The 19,961-nt window shown below is 41.0% G+C and overlaps 2 protein-coding genes across 5 annotated transcripts in view; both read right to left on the bottom strand.

Moving 5' to 3' along the window:
• Positions 1-193: 193 nt before the first annotated feature.
• LOC146645176 (alpha-1,3-mannosyl-glycoprotein 4-beta-N-acetylglucosaminyltransferase C) lies at positions 194-8,185 on the bottom strand. 4 transcript variants are annotated; one of them, XM_085393839.1, is made up of 5 exons: positions 7,768-8,185; positions 5,929-6,027; positions 5,547-5,697; positions 4,285-4,539; positions 194-4,183 (listed from the first exon to the last, which is right to left on the bottom strand). In XM_085393839.1, exons 1-5 carry the CDS (start codon positions 7,840-7,842, stop codon positions 3,288-3,290), a joined length of 1,476 nt encoding a protein of 491 aa, XP_085249965.1. In that variant the 5' UTR covers positions 7,843-8,185; the 3' UTR covers positions 194-3,287. The 4 variants fall into 4 exon arrangements, with proteins under 4 accessions (XP_085249965.1, XP_085249962.1, XP_085249963.1 ...); XM_085393836.1 differs by having other exon boundaries at positions 7,937-8,185; XM_085393837.1 differs by having other exon boundaries at positions 8,049-8,161.
• A 126-nt stretch (positions 8,186-8,311) lies between these two features.
• Positions 8,312-19,961, bottom strand: part of ap4b1 (adaptor related protein complex 4 subunit beta 1) — a 49,993-nt gene continuing 38,343 nt past the window's right edge. The window contains exons 13-14 of the mRNA XM_085392961.1: positions 10,547-10,699; positions 8,312-9,318 (exon numbers count right to left, since the gene is read on the bottom strand). Of these exons, the coding sequence (XP_085249087.1) occupies positions 8,819-9,318; positions 10,547-10,699 (653 nt within the window). The 3' untranslated portion in view covers positions 8,312-8,818. The remainder of the gene's footprint in view (positions 9,319-10,546; positions 10,700-19,961) is intronic.

Here is a 19,961-nt window from a genome sequence, read left to right as displayed (position 1 = left end):
GGAGGGGCAAGAGAGGGAACTTGTAAACATGGTAATTGCAAATAATGTAATCCGCCTGCAAGAGATTCAAAGGAGAGTGATTGAGGATGATCATCTTTTTCGAGGCATAAATGCCATCAGCCTCTCCACAATTGACCGCATCCTCCGAAAGAATCAATTCCGGATGAAACAGGCATACCGAGTCCCTTTCGAACGAAACTCTGACAGAGTGAAAAACCAACGTGTGGAATATGTTCAGGTATGAGTTTGGATATTGTATAAAGTATTGTGTACCATCACAGCATGGCAGTTTATGCTGCCATTTCAGCACTCTTGAACTGTGGTTCAGGGTACCGATTGACTCTACTGTGTTATGTGTTTTGCAGAGAATCTTTGAGATTGAAGGACGGCCTGTTCCCCATGAAATAATCTTTGTGGATGAGGCAGGTTTTAACCTGACCAAAAGAAGGAAAAGGGGGAGGAACATAATTGGCCATCGGGCTATTGTAAATGTCCCTGGTCAGCGTGGGGGGAATGTCACTATGTGCGCAGCCATCAGCCAACGAGGGGTACTCCACCGCCATGCCGTACTAGGACCCTATAACACTATGCTTCTCCTTGCTTTTCTTGATGGTTTAAGACAACATATGTTCCAGCTGGACTACAGGGAACCAGCACAGCCAGAGCAGCCTCACTACGTTGTTGTGTGGGATAACGTCAGCTTCCATCGCGCTGCTCTGGTTCGTGACTGGTTTACCAATAACCCAAGGTTTTCTAATATCTTTCTGCCTGCATACTCTCCCTTTCTAAACCCGATAGAGGAGTTATTTTCGGCATGGCGGTGGAAAGTGTATGACCGAGAACCTTATGTCCGTGTTCACCTCCTTCAGGCCATGGAAGAAGCCTGCCTAGACATATCAGTAGATGCATGCCAGGGGTGGATCAGGCATGCAAGAGGATTTTACCCCCGCTGCCTGGCTAGGGCCAATATAGCCTGTGATGTGGATGAGATTCTCTGGCCTGACCCAGACCAAAGACAAGATGCTGAGGTGGAATAATGTTTTTTGGTGTGTGTTGTACTGTATAGTACATGAATAAAAATGTGCCACTGTACATACATTGGTTGCGTCTTTTGTGTTTATCATGTGAAAAGGTTTTTGAAGGGGAGAACCATAAGCAACCTAATTGTTTTGGAACTATTGTTTTGAATTAATTGTACCAGTGTGCAAAACTCTGTTGTAGTGTGTGTGTTTTTGAGGGCTTGTGTTTGATGTCTGAGGGCAAAGTTTGGTTTTTCAGCAAGAGTGAATAGTTTTGAGTGTAGAGCTTCATTTTGACCTGGAAATAGGATGTTTGGGAAATTGAGTGAGATGTTATGGATTTGTGTTTACTGTTGTGAGAATATGAGGCATAGTTTCAAGAAATGTGTTTTAGCAATCGAGAAAAACTGTAATTTGGAATCTGTGGGTGCTCCCAGAAGACGGGGTATGTGTTCATTTATTACATGAAATGGGTTGATTGGATACTTCATAATTCAATCCAGAAGCAGGGCATGTGACCATGAAATGAAAATTGGCAGTGCCAAAAAAAAAAAAAAAAAAAAAAGGCAAGAGGGGCATTCTCACAGAATATTTTTAATCTACTTTTTACACTATAAACTTTAATTACTGCCCTACAAAAAGAAGTAGATGCAGAAATTTAGTTTTTAGCCAAATTAAAGTGAAATTAATCTCACTGATTATTATCTGTTATATATTCTAAAAGTGGAACAGATTTGTCTAATTAGCTGAATGAATGCAAGTTTCAGTGGAAAGACATACCTTTGTGTCTTCAGTGCATATCTTTGTTGGGCTGTGTTAAAAACATGCTGTTCAACAGGTGGCTAATGGATGGACACTTTCTCTCAGAGAGAAATAGCTACTTTTGTCTGCTCTGTTATTCACAACAGGTTGCCACAGTGGCTAACTCTGCATGCAGGAAAGGTAAATGGACTAGTTCTTATGTAGCATTTATCTACTCGAGCACTTTATACAAGATGTCTCATTCGCCCATTTATACATCAGTGTTCAACCGCTTTCTATGTAACATTCACACCCACTCACAATCAAATGAATACATCAGGATTCAGTATCTTACCCAAGGATACTTTGGCATGCTTTTATCAGCCCAGTTTAATGCAAAAGAGTGTAAACTGGTCTGAAGCAAGTTAGATGTGCAATATAAATTTAATCTAGTCAAGGGATCCATTCATCCTCTTAACTGTTTATCAGATTTAGATTTGGGCATGGGAGCCTGAAGCCAAGAGTCACCTGAGCTGGTTACCAGTCCATCACAAGACCAACAGAAAAATGGTCGATGACTCATGCTCACATTCACACCTGCAGAAAATTTACAACCAAAAGTTAACCTAACGTGCATGTCTTTGGACTGTAGGAAGAAGCTACGGTGCCCAAAGAGAACCTACACAGACACAAGGAGAACATATAAACTCCAAATAAAACTTTCAGTTGGCATATTTGAACCCAGACTTTCAATCCTGTGAGCCAACAGAAAGAACCCAGTGTACTGCTTTTGTGATATTGAAAACTCAACCTACCTTGTTAACCCATTACCCTTTACAGTGCACCCCGCAGAATTAAATAAAAACATATGTACTTATTGGAAAAAGGAGCTGAGGTATTTAAGAAAGCAAAAATTCCTATTTAAAAAAAAAAAAAAAGGAAAGACAGAAAGATCAGACTGCAAATGGGACCCGGCGTCTTTTATCCCCTCTGTGTAGTTGTTGTAACATGTGACAGATGTACACTATTTATAGATCTGGCCTGAGGTTTGAATCAGGCTGCTGGTGCGAAAGGCCATAGCAGGCCTGATACTGGTGAGGGGAGACAAACAAGTAATATGTCAGCTAGCCATCACAAGCATTGACTACATATTGACCGTAGGTTTCAACCTACAGTCAATAGGTTTCATAATAAGCACATGGGTTTTCTCTCGTCTTCATTTTAAAACAATGAGTTAATGATGAGTGCAGTTTCACACACAATGCAATTACCCAAATGCATTAACAATACATACATACATACAACACATGGAGTTGGTTGTCTGCTTATAGCTCTTTGATTCTGTGAAGAGACAACATGTCATCACAAAGTTTGGTCAAACTTGCTTCAAAGTGACAATTTGCTTAGAGCACTTAGTTGATGTTTGATAAATAAAACATTTTAACAAGGCACACAAGTCCCAAGTTCAGTTTGTCAGATTTTGATCAAAATAGTTTTTAATCTGCCAGGAAGAACTAACATCTATGTCTATTGATGAGGTACAGTCAGCTTTGTGGTGATTCTGATTTTCGTAATGATCAACCAGTCCTTCTGAGTAGCTGTGACCTTTATCTTCAGACACGAAGAGGCTGAGCTGTACTTTTTATCCATCTCCTGCATTTTAAACTTTCCATTCTCAAATGTTCCCACTGACTCAAACTCTGTACAACTCTTCTCTTTGTCTGTGGCCACCACATTGTGACCCATCTCCACCTCACCTGACTCCAGGATGTCTTTGCCTCCTGACCCTGTTTCTACAAATATCCCTGTCACCACAGTAGGTTCAGTAAACACTACAGTCAGGCAATTTCCTTTTTCTGGGGTGCGGCCCCAGAAGAATCCTTCGCCAGCATCCCAGGCCAGCTTGGGGAAGTGCTTCTGATAGGTGGACATGTCAGAGTAAACTTCAGCTGAAGGATTGGTATAGACATCCTCCTCAAAATCCTTGTCTTTCAGCTTATTGTATGTGCCTTGAAATGAGGAGAAAGTTCCCATGTGTTGAAACAGCGAGGGTTTGAAAAGGATGGTCTCCTTTTGAGTCATCACCTCTCGGAAGTGAGTCATCAACCAGTCACAGGGCATTTCCTGGTAAAAGATGAAGAGGAAGCGAGCCAGAAGAGGAAGATGGGCTGATTTGTAGAGTTTACCAATATAGCCGAGGGCAGAGAATTCCAACGTTGCCCAGGTGAACTTCTTTCCTTCTTGCTCCTCAACTCGCTTTTTAATGGTTGTGAGGAAGTTTTTTGCAGAGAACACATCATCCTCTAGCTGGAGGTAATACCGTCCAAGACCTGCACAGTAGTGGATGAGGAAGGAATAATCCAGGTTCTGCTTGGAGCGGAACGTTACCCTTTCTGGAGCATCGTTGAAATTCCTCTTCAGACCTACAGAGAACCAGACAGATTTGTATCACAGGAAAAAAAAAAACATTCAAACTGTATGTGAATGAATATGTACACTAGGGGTGATCGCATGTGAGCTGCACCTGTAATCGGAGGGTACCAGTCCTGGGGAACATGGATGACCAAAAGGTGGCCTTTTTCCAACTCAGAGGCAAAAGCTGATTTGATCTCCTTCACAGTGTCGACTCTCCAGCTGACGTCGAAATCTGCTAGCAGCACTACCACCACCATGAAGGAGTGCTCCTCAGGAGACGACTGGGAGAAGATGGATTTCAATGTGGGGACCAGATAGCTGCCCTTCTTCCTCTTTACTGAGGATAATCCAACAGATAAATACTCTGAAGCCGAAAGAAAAAGGAAAAAAAGTGAAGGGTTTTATGCCATTTCAAATCTAAAGCTGAGGTTAAAAAGTATTTCTGATAACAATTATTAAATAATGTGGTATGAAATTCAGCATGGTAACACCTTCAGACTGTGAGTAAATAAAAGTAAAACAAAAAAAGGAGAATTAGCATTGAAATAAAAGCAATAAATGCATGACATAAATACCAAAATAATACAAAATAAGTCTGTGAAGGTTCTCAATCATCCAGGTCATCGTAGTCAAAGGAGCTTGCAAAGAAAAGTGTCTGGACTTCTTTAAGTTGCTTGAAGACGTTTCACCTCTCATCCGAGAAGCTTCTTCAGTTCTAAGGGTCAAATGGTGGGGAGTCCCAGATTTAAACCCAGTGGGAGTAACCCCCCACAGAGGGACAAAAGGACCCCCTGATGATCCTCTAATCGCCTGAGCCAAGGTGTGAAACTGGGTGTGGGTCCCAATCAGCCAGCGTTTCGGGTGAGTTCATTGTGAAACCTGGCCCCACCTTATCATGCGAATTCCTGAAGTCAGATGGCCCAGGATGTGAGTGGGCATTAAGGCGTCTGGGGAGGGAACTCAAAACTGGATTATAGATGGCAGAGAGTTGGTGTCGTAAACCACCGCCTTTATTCAAAGATCTTTGAACAGAGGCGGTTTAAATCTGGGACTCCCCACCATTTGACCTTAGAACTGAAGAAGCTTCTCGGATGAGAGGTGAAACGTCTTCAAGCAACTTAAAGAAGTCCAGACGCTTTTCTTTGCAAGCTCCTTTGAATACAAAATAAGGCACAACTGCTCATACAAATAGGAATATGCAAGTGACAGTGAAAAAACGCATTCCATAGTTTCCATAAGTTAGAGAACAACACCGGAAAGTGCTGTCATTATTTCTCTACGTGACTTTTTGCAATTTCTTTCTTTTTTTTACAGTTTGAAAAGGCAGCAGCAGCCTTATTATAATAATGAGAACAAAGTGTGGAGACTCACTCTGTTGAGTAGGTAGCACTCCAGCAAGCAGCTGATAGGACACATTGAAACTCAGATAATCTGCCTGGTCAATCCAGGACTCCATACTAACCGGCCTGTCTGCTTGCCATGTTAACTCATTAAGAACTATTTCAGGTGACCTTGCAAAGACCTGCAAAACAACAACAACAAAAACAAACCCAAAAGACAAAAACATGATTATTGTCTGATTAGAATATACACGTTGATGAGTGAGACAATGCACTATCTTTGTTACTTTGCAAAGCAAGATGAGAGCAAGTGCAGTTACAGGGATGGTGACTTATACAAGTCTACCTCCAAGTAAGTAAGGTGCACAGTTTGAAAAATAACTCAAATATTCTATGTGTAGGTGTGTTCTTACAGCCAGAAGGAAGTCCGAATGGTTAATGAAGTATAATCCCCCAATGACAAGCAGCACTGCCACAACAATATTCTTCTTCTTCGAATGAATCCGCATTTCCTATCACAAACACATACGTGATATTCCATCCATTATGCTGGTGTGTGACGCAGTACAACTGTAAATAATTCGGCCAATAGTTAATGATTCAGAAGGCTTGGACACAGGTTACACGGAACTGAGTGTGTTGTTGTAACTTAGAGTCTCATATATACACTTTGTATGCATCAGATACAGTTTACTGAACACTGTTGCTCTGGTGTAAATAACCCTGTGTCGCAAGTTGCAAAAGCCCTTTAACATATTCTATAGAGATGCACATTGAGAACCACTTACAGTTCAGGACAAGAAACAAAATTGTCCCATTCAGTACATTTCTCATTTTATCTCATCTTTTACCAGTGCTGGAACTTGGTGAAAGTTCAATGAGTGAGCTTTCTGTGGGGCTATGTGAAACAGTGATGACACAGAGTGCTGACTGACCCTGATAAATTTTCTTTCTAATGTTAATGTTTTTTAAGATATTAATTGTCAGTGGTCTAGTTCTACTTGATCACAGTAAAAACACAGTTCAGTTTGGCTACAGGTATTTAGTACTAGAATGTGGCACAAAAGGATGAACACCACTCCTCCAGCAGATAAGTGTTGATTTGGCATTTTGGTGATGTTAAACACTGTAAGAAATCCCATTTGGGTTGAGATCCGGTGACTGAAGGCCACAGCATAAAGCCCTTTCAGTCAACCCACTCAGTGTGACTATAACTAAGTGTGACTATAACTAATTGTTTTAGCTACAGACAATTTATTTGTACTGATGTATTTAAATGCAAAAAACTGATTTCAAACACAAGCCCGCTGAGCAATCTGTTAAAGTTTGAGACAAACTCATGTGGCAGGCTCAGCCTTTATGGCACTGTATCCTAACTACCCAAATCTACTCGAGCGAAACCATCTGCAGCAACTGTTTATTATTTATTCAGCTTCCCCCCCCTTTAATTTTTCCCTTGTCTGAATATTTCCTACAGCCATTACATAGCAGTCTCCCTCAGACGGAGTTTCTGCCAGTGTCGACTGTTACTGTAATCTTTTTTTCTTCTTGTTTGGTTACATTGTTTCCGAGTTCTAAACAGAGGAAAGGGCAGAGAGGTTACAGGGAAGCAGTAAACAAACACTGTAGATGATAAGAATGAGGTTTATAGCCAGGCTGCCCTACTCTTTTGTTTTTTTAAACGCACTGAGAAGTAAGGACAAGTAAGGAGATATGAAAAGCGTTGCGTAGTCTCATGTCAGACTAATCCTTAGAGCCAGGCTAGAGGACAAGCTTTACTTAGATTTTTAAAATGCCTTTGTTTTGTCAACGAGTACAGGGTCACTTCATAGAAGATACCAATTATAGCCGAGGCCACCTCATCTATAATTAGTACGCGGTCTCCTCTTTGATTTTTGCAATGTAACGCTCGCTGAAACAAACGCTTCCCGAACAGAACGACGAAACCGCAGTTACCCAAAAATGACAGAGTATAGAGAGCTGTCCGTGTGTTTTACCTTAAACAGCACTAATAATTTGAAGGTACCGCAAGAAAACTAGCCAGTCCTATGGAACGTTTTCAGATAGTGTCTACAAACAAGTGACTTCCGTAGAAGATATTTCAAGTTAAGAAATCCGGAAGATTTTTTTCTTGCTACCGTCTCTGCGCGATCAGGCTTTAAAAAAGCCATATCAATAGGGTTTAGCAATGATTTCCAACCGTCGCTCATAACACAAACACAGCCACACCGAAAAGTCTTGTATGAACCCACAGCTACGGTAAATGAGAAGAGTCCAAATGAAGAGTTAGCAGAAGGTACAGTAAATGAGCTAAACCAGGCATCCATCCATCCCGTCACTGAAAACAAAAAGCAGCTGCTGTGAGTCGGAACATAAATTATAAAGCTAATAAACTTGTGCCTGACCGGTATCTCCACTCACCTCCCTCCGCCGGTTGTCCTCAGCTCGATGGATAACAGTTAGTGAACGAGTTGCAGTCACGGCGTGATAATACTTACAGTACAACGCACCGAAAGTCAGAAAAGGCACTCACGGAAATGAAAAATGACTCGCCCCTTGGAACCCATGCATATAAACCAGTACTGCCGCATTCTGCACGTGTATTTCCACCTATAGTCCCCGACGCTCAACAGGCGACTCCAAGTAGCAGAGGCTGTACGCCAACCAGGTGTGGCGTCACGGTCGGACGACAGCCAACCGCTTACGTTCAAAGGCGGCCACATTCTTTAGAACTACACCAGGAAATTAAAGCAAACGCCCTGAGCTATTGTTGACACAAAAGCAAAAGACAGATACACAGGTTTCCTTTATTTTATAAGTTCTTAGTCATTTTTAAATTATTTTCTATTTCTCTTGCATTTTCTCATCAGCCAACTAACATTTTAAAAATCATATCAAACGCAATCTAGCATCAAATAAACTACAATAATAAAGCAGCACACCATGGGTAGGTAAGATAACATCATCACTGTATGTGTTTGTAGGTAAACAGTATTTATCAGCCGCTTTTGGTGCATTGGGACTGATCCACAATAGTGCCCCCATAAGGCCAAACATAGCCTGAACTGGGCTTAAAAAAAAAAAAATCCCCTGAGTTTACCTTACAACTTTTTGGTAGTTTTCTCTTAAAAGGGGGTAGTAACTGTCAGTTGCTTGTACTTTCCTGTTTTATTAGAATAACAATGCTTCATAAAGTTGGACCAGTTTTGAATGTGTTTACTCCTTCAACATGCTGTTAGGCCCAGGCGGTGTGACAAATGAATGAATTTGGAAAGATGTAGATCAAAGGGGAAAAGTCTATTTTTAATCTTTCTCTGAGGACAGTGTGTTCAGTACAGTGATAAGGATTGTGAGAAACTGTCTCAGAGCGTCATCATCTTTTGGTTGCTGATTGAGAATCACTTTTATTCCCTCCTCCTCTTCCTGTCCATCTTCGCTCACCCTCAGCCTGTCAGCTGTTGCATCCATTTCCTTTCTCACCAGTTGGTCTTCTTTCCCCTCTGCTCCAGCTTCACTGTCAGCTGTGCCTTTTTTTACTCCTGATTTCTGATTGGCTTCTCCAGTACATAGCAGCTCCCCCAGTATGAGCGTAGTGTTGGGTGCGTCCATGGAGTGGGAGCGCTGGGTGTGTGTGTACAGGTAGACCCTCCAGGGCAGCATTTGCTGTGGCGTGAACGCCAGCGTCTGGATATTGACCAGCTGCATGGCAGCTTGGAGGCTTTGGGGAGAACAGTGAAGTACTGCTGGACACCGGACACATTCTTCTATCCACGCACAGTCAACCTCCTCTATTTTCTCAGCACCTTGTCACAACAACACAAGAAGTCACAACGATAGCTTTTAAATGTGGAGAAACACTGTAAAAACTGTGGGCAAAAGACCTGCAACTGACAAATAAAGTCTATCTCATATCATCATCATCTCATCTAAATGTCAAATGTTCATGAAACAAGAGAAATCATAAATTTTAAAAAATTATTTTATTTTCTAAATCTATGTGCTGGAGACCTTATTACTCACTCAGAGTCAAGAAAGAAAAAAAATAAGAAGCTGTCTGACTCTGACATTTAAAGCCATCTGAAGCCGGAGGTTTTCTCTCACACACAATACTTGTGGTGAGGTCACTGCAGATGATCACCATATGATAAAAAAGGTAAATGGATAATAATAAATGATAACTATTATTATTACAAGTTCATCATTGTAATGCTGTAATGTACAAACAGTATTTAACTATAATTTTCAATAATGGTTTAAATATCCTGGCTATTTTCTCAAGAAACTAATTGTCATCTAAATGTACAGAAAACGAACAAACCACATTCATATTTGAAAGTTGTATCAATAAATTCATTCTTCTTACATGAGTAAAACAAGCATTTTCCATCATGAATCTATGCACTCATTATTCATACCTTTTTTGCAGTTTTTATCCACTTTGTGTGTTGTGTTTTGTTGTGTTTAGTGCTGACGTGGGACAGTTTTCCAATTTCATTGTACCATCATGCTAAGCATGACTGTGCAATGACAAAAAAGAGTTATGATCTCTCATGTTATTCGATAACCCATACTGATGAACCAGAACATTTTTGTTCGGTATAATTAGGTACAGTTAGGCATAATTAAGTGCTTTTACAGCCAAAAGTTTCAGTTTTGTTGTCTTATTTCCCTTTTAACTGAGGGCAGTGTTCTCATGGGAATATCTTAACTATCTGAGCTACAATACATCCTGACACATTCTAACATGCAGTGTGGGTTTCAGACCTTTATCACACAGTTGTGAGCCTTTCAAACATCAATTTGCCACAGCTTGACACTAATCAAATCTAAAGTATATCAGATTTGTAATTGAGTATATACACATTACTTTGGAGGAATTGGTATATTCCACCAATGGAGATTTCACACTCTTGTTAAAGATTTTTAGGAGGCCTACATGCTCCTTTTAACCACATTTGCTATCGAATAAAGAGGAAGCTTTAGCTATGAATCTCTGACTTTAATTTTCAATATAACCTTCCATTTCATTACCGCGTTCAGTATGCAAAGCCTGTCGCTGCAGCCACAGGTGCTCAAAGTCCTCTGGGCTGACAGCTGGGGAGAGGGACAAACTGAGAGGGGCTGCGATGCTGGAAGCCAGGACATTAGTGGAGGAGTCTGAACACCGCATGGCACTGTCTGATCCTAGAGAGGACATACAGAGACAAAGTAAGAGGAAGAAGGGGAGGATGAGGTTAAAAAACAACCAAACAAAAAACAACAGGGCATTCTGAAAGGACAAGGAGGGTTTTAAGTATTATTAAGAATTATAGTAACACAACATTCTCAGACTCACTCACTCACTCACACACACACACACACACACACACACACACAACCCCTAAACCTACTAACTGATTGCAGTTCTTGCTGCCAAGGGTACCACAATAAAGCATTTGTGATAACTGGCAATCACTCATTCACATCACTGTGGGGGAATTTTGGCCACTCCTTTTTGTAGGATTGTTTTAATTCCGCCACCCTGCAGGGTTTTCCAGCATGAACAGCATGTTTAAGGTTATGCCAAAGCATCTCAATAGGATTAAAATCTAGACTTTGACTAGGTCTCTCCAAATCCTTCTTTGTTTGTGTTTTTAGAGCCATTCAGAGGTGCTCAAGTGCACTTGGGTTATGCAGGTTTTGGGATAAGTGGGTTACGTGCATATAGTAATTTCTGGACTTTTGGCTTGCTTCCTGGACCACTTCAGGGCTTCATGGTTCCATCAGTTATAACTTCATTAAAAAACCAAAAAAAACAAAAGTTATAACACGTCATCCAAGTCTCATTAGTCCACAGAATATTTTCCCCAAAGCTAAAAAAGGAATAAATAAATAAAATATTTTTTTTTAAAAAGCAGCTCATCATACAACAATAACGACAGGTGAGGGTTTTCTCTGTTTGCATTGTATTATTGTAGGGTGTAGCTAAGCCTTACTGATCTTGGCTGAAGACCCCGTGTTGTAAGTGTAAAAGGGTCAAGGCGATGAGGGAAAGTAACAAAAAGTGTCCAGATCGGAAAAAGGAGACAAGGAGGCAAAAGAGACGGACAAGCTGCTATCACCATTTAAGGAAACAAACAAAACTCAAGCATTGGTCAATAAATTAAAAAGTAAGTCCAAAAAAAAAAAAAAAAAAAAAAAAAAAAAAAGAGCAGTTCACTAGCTGCAACCGAGCAGCTCACTAGTTGCAACCACACAAATGGCACTCTGGCCCAGAGCTCACCTTTATCTGGGCTTAAATACTTTTAATTACTGATGTGAGTCAACTGTGTAAAAGAGAAAGGTGGCACCTCAGGCAAAAGAGATTGTGGGACACGCCCATACAGGCACCTTCAGGAGGAGGCCCTGCTAGGGCTGTAACAGTTGCTTATGAGTATTATCTGATTGATGGAACATTCTGTCTAATATTGTGGGGTCTTTACCTAATATTGTTGTGAACTGGTGCAAAAGGAACAAAATGGAATTGAAACATGAATCTGAAGTGTCACAGCAAAGTTTTACACTAAATATGTGGGAAAGAGGTGCAACCTACAACACATCTCTAAATGGGCGACCGTGGCTCAGGGGGTTGGGAAGCGTATCTGTAACCAGAAGGTCGCCGGTTCGATCCCTGGGCTCTCTGTCCTGGTCGTTGTGTCCTTGGGCAAGACACTTTACCCTACCGCCTACTGGTGTTGGCCAGAGGGGCCGATGGCGCAATATGGCAGCCTTGCTTCTGTCAGTCTGCCCCAGGGCAGCTGTGGCTACAACCGTAGCTTGCCTCCACCAGTGTGTGAGAGTGAATGAATAGTGGCATTGTAAAGCGCTTTGGGTGCCTTGAAAAGCGCTATATAAATTCAATCCATTATTACTGCTCCAATTTTGTAATACCACTATAATTTTCAATTTTGGTTTAAGAACAAGACTTGAAATTGCTGCCGTTCCTTTCATGCAGTACACATACATTTTCCATTAGGTGAGGACATTTCCTTCTAGCAGAAAAACTGCAAAAATATCAGCAACTGAACCCGAATGACAATGTGTTGTTAAATAACCTTGATAACCTCCTGCAGACAGATTAGTCATTGTGTTTTGTGAGGCAGTGAAAGCAGAGTGCATGGCAACACTGCGCTGCAATGCAGTGCTCCATTAGAAATGTGCATACACATAACTTTTTGGTGACAGTATAAAAACTGTGAAAGTTAAATATGAATGTTTAAAGTAAATTAAGTTAACAGATAAAGATGGTGTCATGGACTCTTTAATATTTAGTGCAGTTTTTAGGTTTTATTTGTTGTCCTTCCTACTTACAGACATGTTAGACTACCTACCACATAACTAATAAGCATCATGACTTATGAGCATCTCCAAAGTGAGATCAGTGTGGCTTTACACTCATGTATAGCACTTACTTGTTTAAATACTCAAAGTGATCAGTTACCCCAGCATAGAAAGAGGATTTGTCATGGGAAATAATGTGTACTGTTTTGGTCAACAATACAGGCAGAAATAGAACCAGCTCTCAACTCAAGGGAAATGCTGCGGTGGGGCAATAAGACAGCTATGCATAAACAAACGCCCACAAAGCTCAATGAACTGATGCAACATGGTTAAGTAATATGAGAGACTAATACAAATAATACAGAAAATGATTATTATAAAGGTTATTGCTGGTAAAAGGCAATTCCAGAAGCTAGTGAGTCTACTTAGTTTTTCACAAGACTTCATGCGACTGTACTAATTTGTCTAGTGGGCTTTGAGCCTGTGTGAGGTAGCATAATGTAAGCAGTAGTGATGGCCCGCTTGAAGCTGACGCTCCGGAGCGTGTGTCGAAAAAAACAACACACTGGTTCAGAAGCACTGTGTCGAGGCTTGCTTCGTTTGGCAAAAGTCACGTGACCAGTGACGTCCGAAGCTTCATTACGCACGTAACTGCTTCGGTACCTGATTCAAACAGATATAAGGAAGTGAATCATCCACGGGATTCGTGGAGTGTGTTGATGGTGACAGATAGCGACGAGGTGATCATTCCACTGACAGATATGGAGCCAGCGAGGAAGAGAGGACGTTCTGGCGTGTGGGAATATTTTGAGTTGATTTTGCTCAATTCATTTTATCTGCCGAAGTGAAAAACTTGAAATGTCCAAAATCATGTTTTCATAATGTAAATATCATTACAGCATATGACTTTAGGAACACTTCCATGTGAATTAAAGCTAATGAAGACTACAAAAATGTATTTGACACTATACGTACATTACATTGCTACACAGTTTAGAAAATCATTTTGTTTATTGTTTTTAGGTGATAGTCTGCAGGACCCAGGAATACCTGCATATCTACCAACTTGCAGTGTAGTTCCTGCACTCCACAGCCTCTTCTGTTCCATGCAAGTGGATTTTCTCCAGGGCAGGAGAAACTATTTCTAAGAAAAGAAACAGACTCAGCCAGCGCACAGTAACACTAATCCTCTTTTTAAATGTAAATAACAAAAGGGCTACCTTACATTGATCATGTTTTTACTTTGCAAGTTCTTGATTAGGGGTGGGTTTTGATTATCGCTTTTCTGATTACAATCCATGCTAAATTGAATAAAGTGATATTGATTCATTAAAATCCCGTGTCGATTTGTAAATTAACGTTATTATGCCTGAAACGCCAGCATCTCAGGTTAAACCTCACAACATGTCGTCAAACACCATGCAGCTAAAACAGTAACTGGGAGCAGGTTTACGGATTCTGCATACAAACGTGAACACAGAGCGCGGACCCGACGCGTCAGAGTCAGATTTTGATGTGTCGTCAGGTCCGCGCTGTGTTTGCCTCTTTTTTCTTCGCTGGCTTCTGCAGCTGCAGGTTTCATAACTCTCTGTTTACATCTCTAATTAAGTCTCACATGTGTCAGCTTTCTTTTAATAGATACGAAATTATGGATATATACTGTTAAATGATCAGACTTGTAATATTTCTGACTGAGGCAAAACTTTCCAGATTCCAATCAAATTGAATCGGATCCTGTATCGAATCAAAATGATTCTACAAATCAGTGACGATGCAGCCGTACTCAGCTTCCTAAGCATTTTCCCTTTCCAGTTCACAATCAATCCCACCCCTAGGTCAAAAATATGTATAGGACAATTGGCCTAATCTAATATTTTGTATGAACCTGTCAAGCTGTCCAGTGATTAAACGACAAGTAGATGGAGGCAGGACTTCACAGCAGGGGCATACTCCATAATGTGCTGTGCATTATCATATGTATATTATATATATTGCTCACTTATTGTATTTACCAACATCAAGGAGTTATGAGCAAAGAAAGGCCACCATAGTGCATGTTTAAATAGGGAAAGTCTATTGATCAAAATGTATTACGCAAATACGCATTACATTTTTTTCAGCCCCCCAATCGAGAAAACAAAACCAATTACATGTTCAAAGCAACGGAACGGTGGCCCAATATCAGAGAGAACTCCACTCTTGAGTGAGCAGTGATAATTGAGCAGTCCGTTTTATTTTGCAGATTCAAGCTGCTCTTCAAAATTTTCACCACCAGATGTCACCGGAGAGGACTGTGTTGAAAAGCTTCGAGTAATGAACCGTTTTTCAATACAAGCTTCAGTGCTTCGGAAAGCTTCATTTGGCCATCACTAGTAAGCAGCATCAGCAGACTATTTAAGTTTCTTTTAAGTATACTTTATTTCTGGCATCTCCATTCTACCATAAAACCAACCAACCAACCAACCTGGTAGGCAAAAATTCCACTTGCTTTATACAGGACTTTACACACACCTGAACCTCATTAGTCTCTACCACTGGGGGGAAAAAATAGGTCAGACCAAACAATGCAATTCTAAACAAAGAATAGGAATATGATTATGCATGAAATTGACAAACTCATTTACTCAGCTAAATAGTCTGAGAAGTAAATCACTGCATACAATACAACTCAAAGGCTACTTTAAAGAAAATAAATAATACTATACATAATGAAAAGCCCTTCATTTGGTTACACCCAGTGATGCAATCAATGACCTCATGACCCTATATAAACAGGAAGTACTGGGGCGGCCCTTCCCACACACCTGGTTTAGATATAGGACCTGAATAAATGGACAAACGTGGTAAGTATAACCAAAGTAACATAAAGAAACATAATTTACTGGACATTTGCCTGTGAACAGAAGAAAATTCAAATGACCTGATGGATGGCCAAATGAAGCTTTCTGAAGCACTGAAGCTTGTATTGAAAAACGGTTCATTACTCGAAGCTTTTCAACAGTCCTCTCTGGTGACATCTGGCCAAAAATATGAAAAGCCGCTTGAATCCACAAAATAAAACCAACTGCTTCATTAAGATTGCTCACTCTACAGAGTGGAATTCTGTCTGATATTGGGCCGCCATTGTGTTGCTTTGAACGTGTATTTTTTGGTGGTTAAAAAAAAAAAAAAGTGGTTTATTTGTTTAATAAATAATTTTGACCAGTAAACTCTCCTTGTTTAAACATGCACCATTGTGTGGTCTTTCTTTGCTTGTGAGTTCTTGATGTTGGTAAATACAATAATTGAAAAATACCACATTACATATAATATACATATGATAATGTACAACACATTATGGAGTATGCTTCTGCTGTGAGGTCCTGCCTCCATGCACTTATGCAATTAACCGCTAGAAAGGTATATATATAAATAATATTATATTAAGGAAATTTTCCCAGACATATTTTTGACCTGGGGGTAGAATTGATTGTGAACTGGAAAGGGAAAATGCTTATGAACTTGCAAATTAAAAACATGATGCATTTAAAGCAGCCCTTTTTCATTTTTATTTAAGAAGAGAATTTGTTCCACTGTGCAATGGCCGAACCTGTTCCTTTTCTTGGCGATAATTTCTCCTGCCTTAAGGAAAATCCCCTCACATGGACCAGAAGAGGCTGGAGCGCACAGAAACTGGTAGAGATGCAGTTATACAGTCTACCTGGGCCACACAAACTATCAGCTAAAGAGAATAAATAAATCCAATTGCTGCACATTTGGCAGACTAACATTTTCAGATTAATTAAACAATAAAATATATATTTTTACAACATTACATGCAAAGAGTCAAGTGGAAGTTTTTCTATAGTTCTTTAATGATATTTATATTATGGAAGCAGATTTTTGACATTTTACCTTTTTCCCTGTTTTCAGATATAATAAACACGCACAAAACAAAAGCAAATGACCAGAACACAAAGCTGGAAAACCCACCCGATTGACAAAAATCAACTCAAAATTCTCCCACACAACAGAACCTCCTCTATTCCTTGCTGGCTCCAAATCTCTCAGTGGAATGATCAGTGGTTCGCTATCTGTCACCATCAAAACACTCCACAAATCCTGCGAATGATTCACTTCCTTATAAACCATTGAATCAGCTACCGAAGCAGTTAGGTTCTAAATGAAGCTTCGGACGTCACTGATCTGACTCTGGCTAAACGAATCAAGCTTCGACACAGTGCTTCTGAAGCAGTGTGTTGATTTTTTTGACACACGCACCGGAGCTTCAGCTTCAAGCGGGCCATCACTAGTTAGTAGTGTTTGCTTTAAAAAACATATGCATTGATATAATGAATGTAACTACTGCTACCACAAACAAACCCGGGATAGTGTGTTAAGCAAAGTTAAACCAGCAATGTCTAAAATAAAGCATTATGGTTGACTGTATAATAACAAGGAAATAAATTATCCATATGGTTAAGGGACAAGTGGTAAATGAGTTCATGCCTAATCACTTTGTCACAGCCAGTGATGCTATTTCATTATTTATTATGAGACATTAAGTCACAGTTACTAGATAAAGCCTCTCTCTATCTTTTTTTTTAAACCTTTAGTACATCACATACAATGCTTTTATGTATACCTGCACTCTTCAATATAAATATAACACTGCTGCTGTGTCGTAAAATCTTTTTATGATGCTTCTGTCATTGAGTTGTTGTGGACTTTGCTTTTAAAAGCACACTTCATTCAGGAAAAAATAAAAATAAAATAACATTTAAAAAAAAAAAAGAAAAATATAAAGGCAGGAGATGCCAACACTATACAGTCAGCCATAAAGTGAATTAGCTAAGCCAACAAACACCCAAGAATTTCACTCAAAGTTAGCCTGCACAGCAAAATTTACCAAACAATAGCAACGTGTGTGTGTGTGTGTGTGTGTGTGTGTGTGTGTGTGTGTATGTGTGCATCTAGATATAAAACTAAGTTAAACCCTCTTCTTTTTTTTTTTGCCTGTCCCATTTGGTTCTTTAGCCGTCAGAATTGTTGTCTGAAGACCAACAAGGATACCCAATGGATTTATTTTGCCAAATGGATCATTGCCGTATTGGTCCATTGGATCGACCTTCGTTTTTATTATTTATTTTATTTTATTTTCAGTTGTTACAGACGGGACAGACATGAGTGAGGGATAGGAAAGGGAGAAAGAAAGAGGAAGGAAAAGAAAAACAGAAGGGGAGAGGGACAGTGAGAAAGGGGAAAAAAAAAATCTCCTGGATCACCTGTTGGGAGAAAAAGAATAGAAAACAAGCAAAAAAAACAACAACAAAGCAACATACTAAACACAACACCATCACATTAGTCTAGCTAAGTGTAAACAGCAGTAAATACTAAATATTGAATGTTGTTGTGCAGCACGCAAGACAGACAGCGCACAATGTGCTTTGAAGTAGCAGCCAAGAAAGGTGTGATTTAAGTCTACGAACAGTGAACACCCGTGTGCACACCTGTGTGGATCAACGTGCTTGCATTCAAATGGTTTCCCCATGTAATGGTATGCAAGAGGATGTAGAGAGCCATAGCCCTGTCCCACAGGGCATGAAGCAGGCATGGAGGAGATCCAGGCCCCAGACATCCAGAGGCCCCAGAGTGCGAGAGCCCAAGGAGGACCACTGGAGGGGCATCCGTGCCACCCTCATGGGAAGAGGGGTCACCCAGTAGCCACCCAGTGTGAAGACCCCATACCTCACTCCTCCCACTCATGTGTAGTGTTGCTGCGTGTTGCTCTAAAGTGCATTTAAAGCAAGGGAGAGCATGGTGCTGCTGCCAGAGAGCAGCAGGTATTAGCACGGCCCCTCCCGAGAACCCTCAATGTCTACATGGATTAAAAATTCAGAGGTGGGCACCGGCGCCAGAGGTAGGTTTGAATACACAGACCGTCCACTGGACGCCGTTAACGTGCCCACCCTCAAGGCCCTATATATATGTGTGTGTTATGAGAGTGTAAATAATGTGGATGCCTAAGTTGTGAGATAAAATTGAGGCACAGGTGGCCAGAAGAGGACGGGGGGGGGGGGGGGGGATGTCTCCCCTGCACCCTGGTGACACACCCGCACCCCAAGGCCCTACCTGTGTGGGTGGGTGTGGTGGTGCGGGAAGAGGGAGGTAGCTGGGATAGGGAGGAAAAGAAGGGAGGGGAGGATGCCCCTCTCTAGGGCCAGCTGCCCCGCTGACCCCAGTAGGCACCCCCGTCCTCTGGTACCCACCAAGGCAAGGGAGCCCAGGCCCATCCAGACCGGGGCCTACGGCAGCAGCACCGCCAAGCCCCACAGGACCCGGGGCAGCCCACCCTACCCCACCGCAGAGGAAACTGTACCCACCCCAACATTCAATCATCTCCCAGACTACACAAGACAACAACCTCTAGGTTAAGTTTATTCTCCACCTCTCCTATGTCTCTCCCCCACCTGCAGAGTGGACTCCTGCAAGGATGGAACAACCTCCCTGCCAGTTGAAGAGCCCCCCAGTTAGGCCGATGCACAAGAGGCCCCCTGCGCCAGGGCTGAGCCCCCGTGTTAGTTAAACCCTCTGAATGAAAGAGCTTATGATCATACAGAGTCACTAACCTTGACTACGGTAATGCAATAAGTAAAGCTATACTCCCACACCCAGTGACTATGGCTATGAGCTCGACTTTCCTGTGATCAAAATGTGAACTTAGACAGATATATGTGTGCTTTGATTGTGGTTGATTGGGCTCACAAGCTTGTCGTGGTCTTTGAATGTTTCCCTTGTTAGTGAGAGACTATTCTTCTATTGGTTTAGTGCACCTCTTCCCCAACTATGACATCATAGATGGCTTCAAACTGTTCTTCACTCTGCCCTCACATTTTTACATATTAAATGCCGTGGAACAGCATAAGGAGGAACGTCCTAAACTTTGACAGTAAAACATTAAACCCACAAAATCACACTAAACACAGGCGTGGAAAATCCTGTCAGATTTGTTTAGAGAAAATTTTAATTAGAACAATTTAAAAGAAAGAAAGTGAAGAATCATAAATGGAAAGTTGTGTGGTTGAGAATCTGCAGGTGGCCATACAGAATCCAAGGCTTCTGTAAAAGTAAGATTTATTTTCCAGCAGTGGGGAGAAGAATGTTTTAG

Source organism: Rhamphochromis longiceps, linkage group LG20 (assembly GCF_057381845.1).
Source record: "Rhamphochromis longiceps isolate RC_006_pf linkage group LG20, R_longiceps_female_GT1.1, whole genome shotgun sequence".
NCBI classification, from domain to species: Eukaryota; Metazoa; Chordata; class Actinopteri; order Cichliformes; family Cichlidae; genus Rhamphochromis; species Rhamphochromis longiceps.
The sequence above is the reverse complement of the archived record's forward strand: the minus strand, read 5'-3'. Positions and strand labels throughout refer to the sequence as shown.

Excerpts from the sequence above, each read along its gene's own strand:
- LOC146645176 (XM_085393839.1), bottom strand. The coding sequence starts at position 7,842 with ATGGATGCCTGGTTTAGCTCATTTACTGTACCTTCTGCTAACTCTTCA. Across the intron at positions 6,028-7,767 it reads TCTTCTCATTTACCGTAGCT|GAAATGCGGATTCATTCGAA; the intron begins GTGGGTTCATAC and ends TGTTTGTGATAG. Across the intron at positions 4,540-5,546 it reads AGTGCTACCTACTCAACAGA|AGTATTTATCTGTTGGATTA; the intron begins GTGAGTCTCCAC and ends TTTCGGCTTCAG.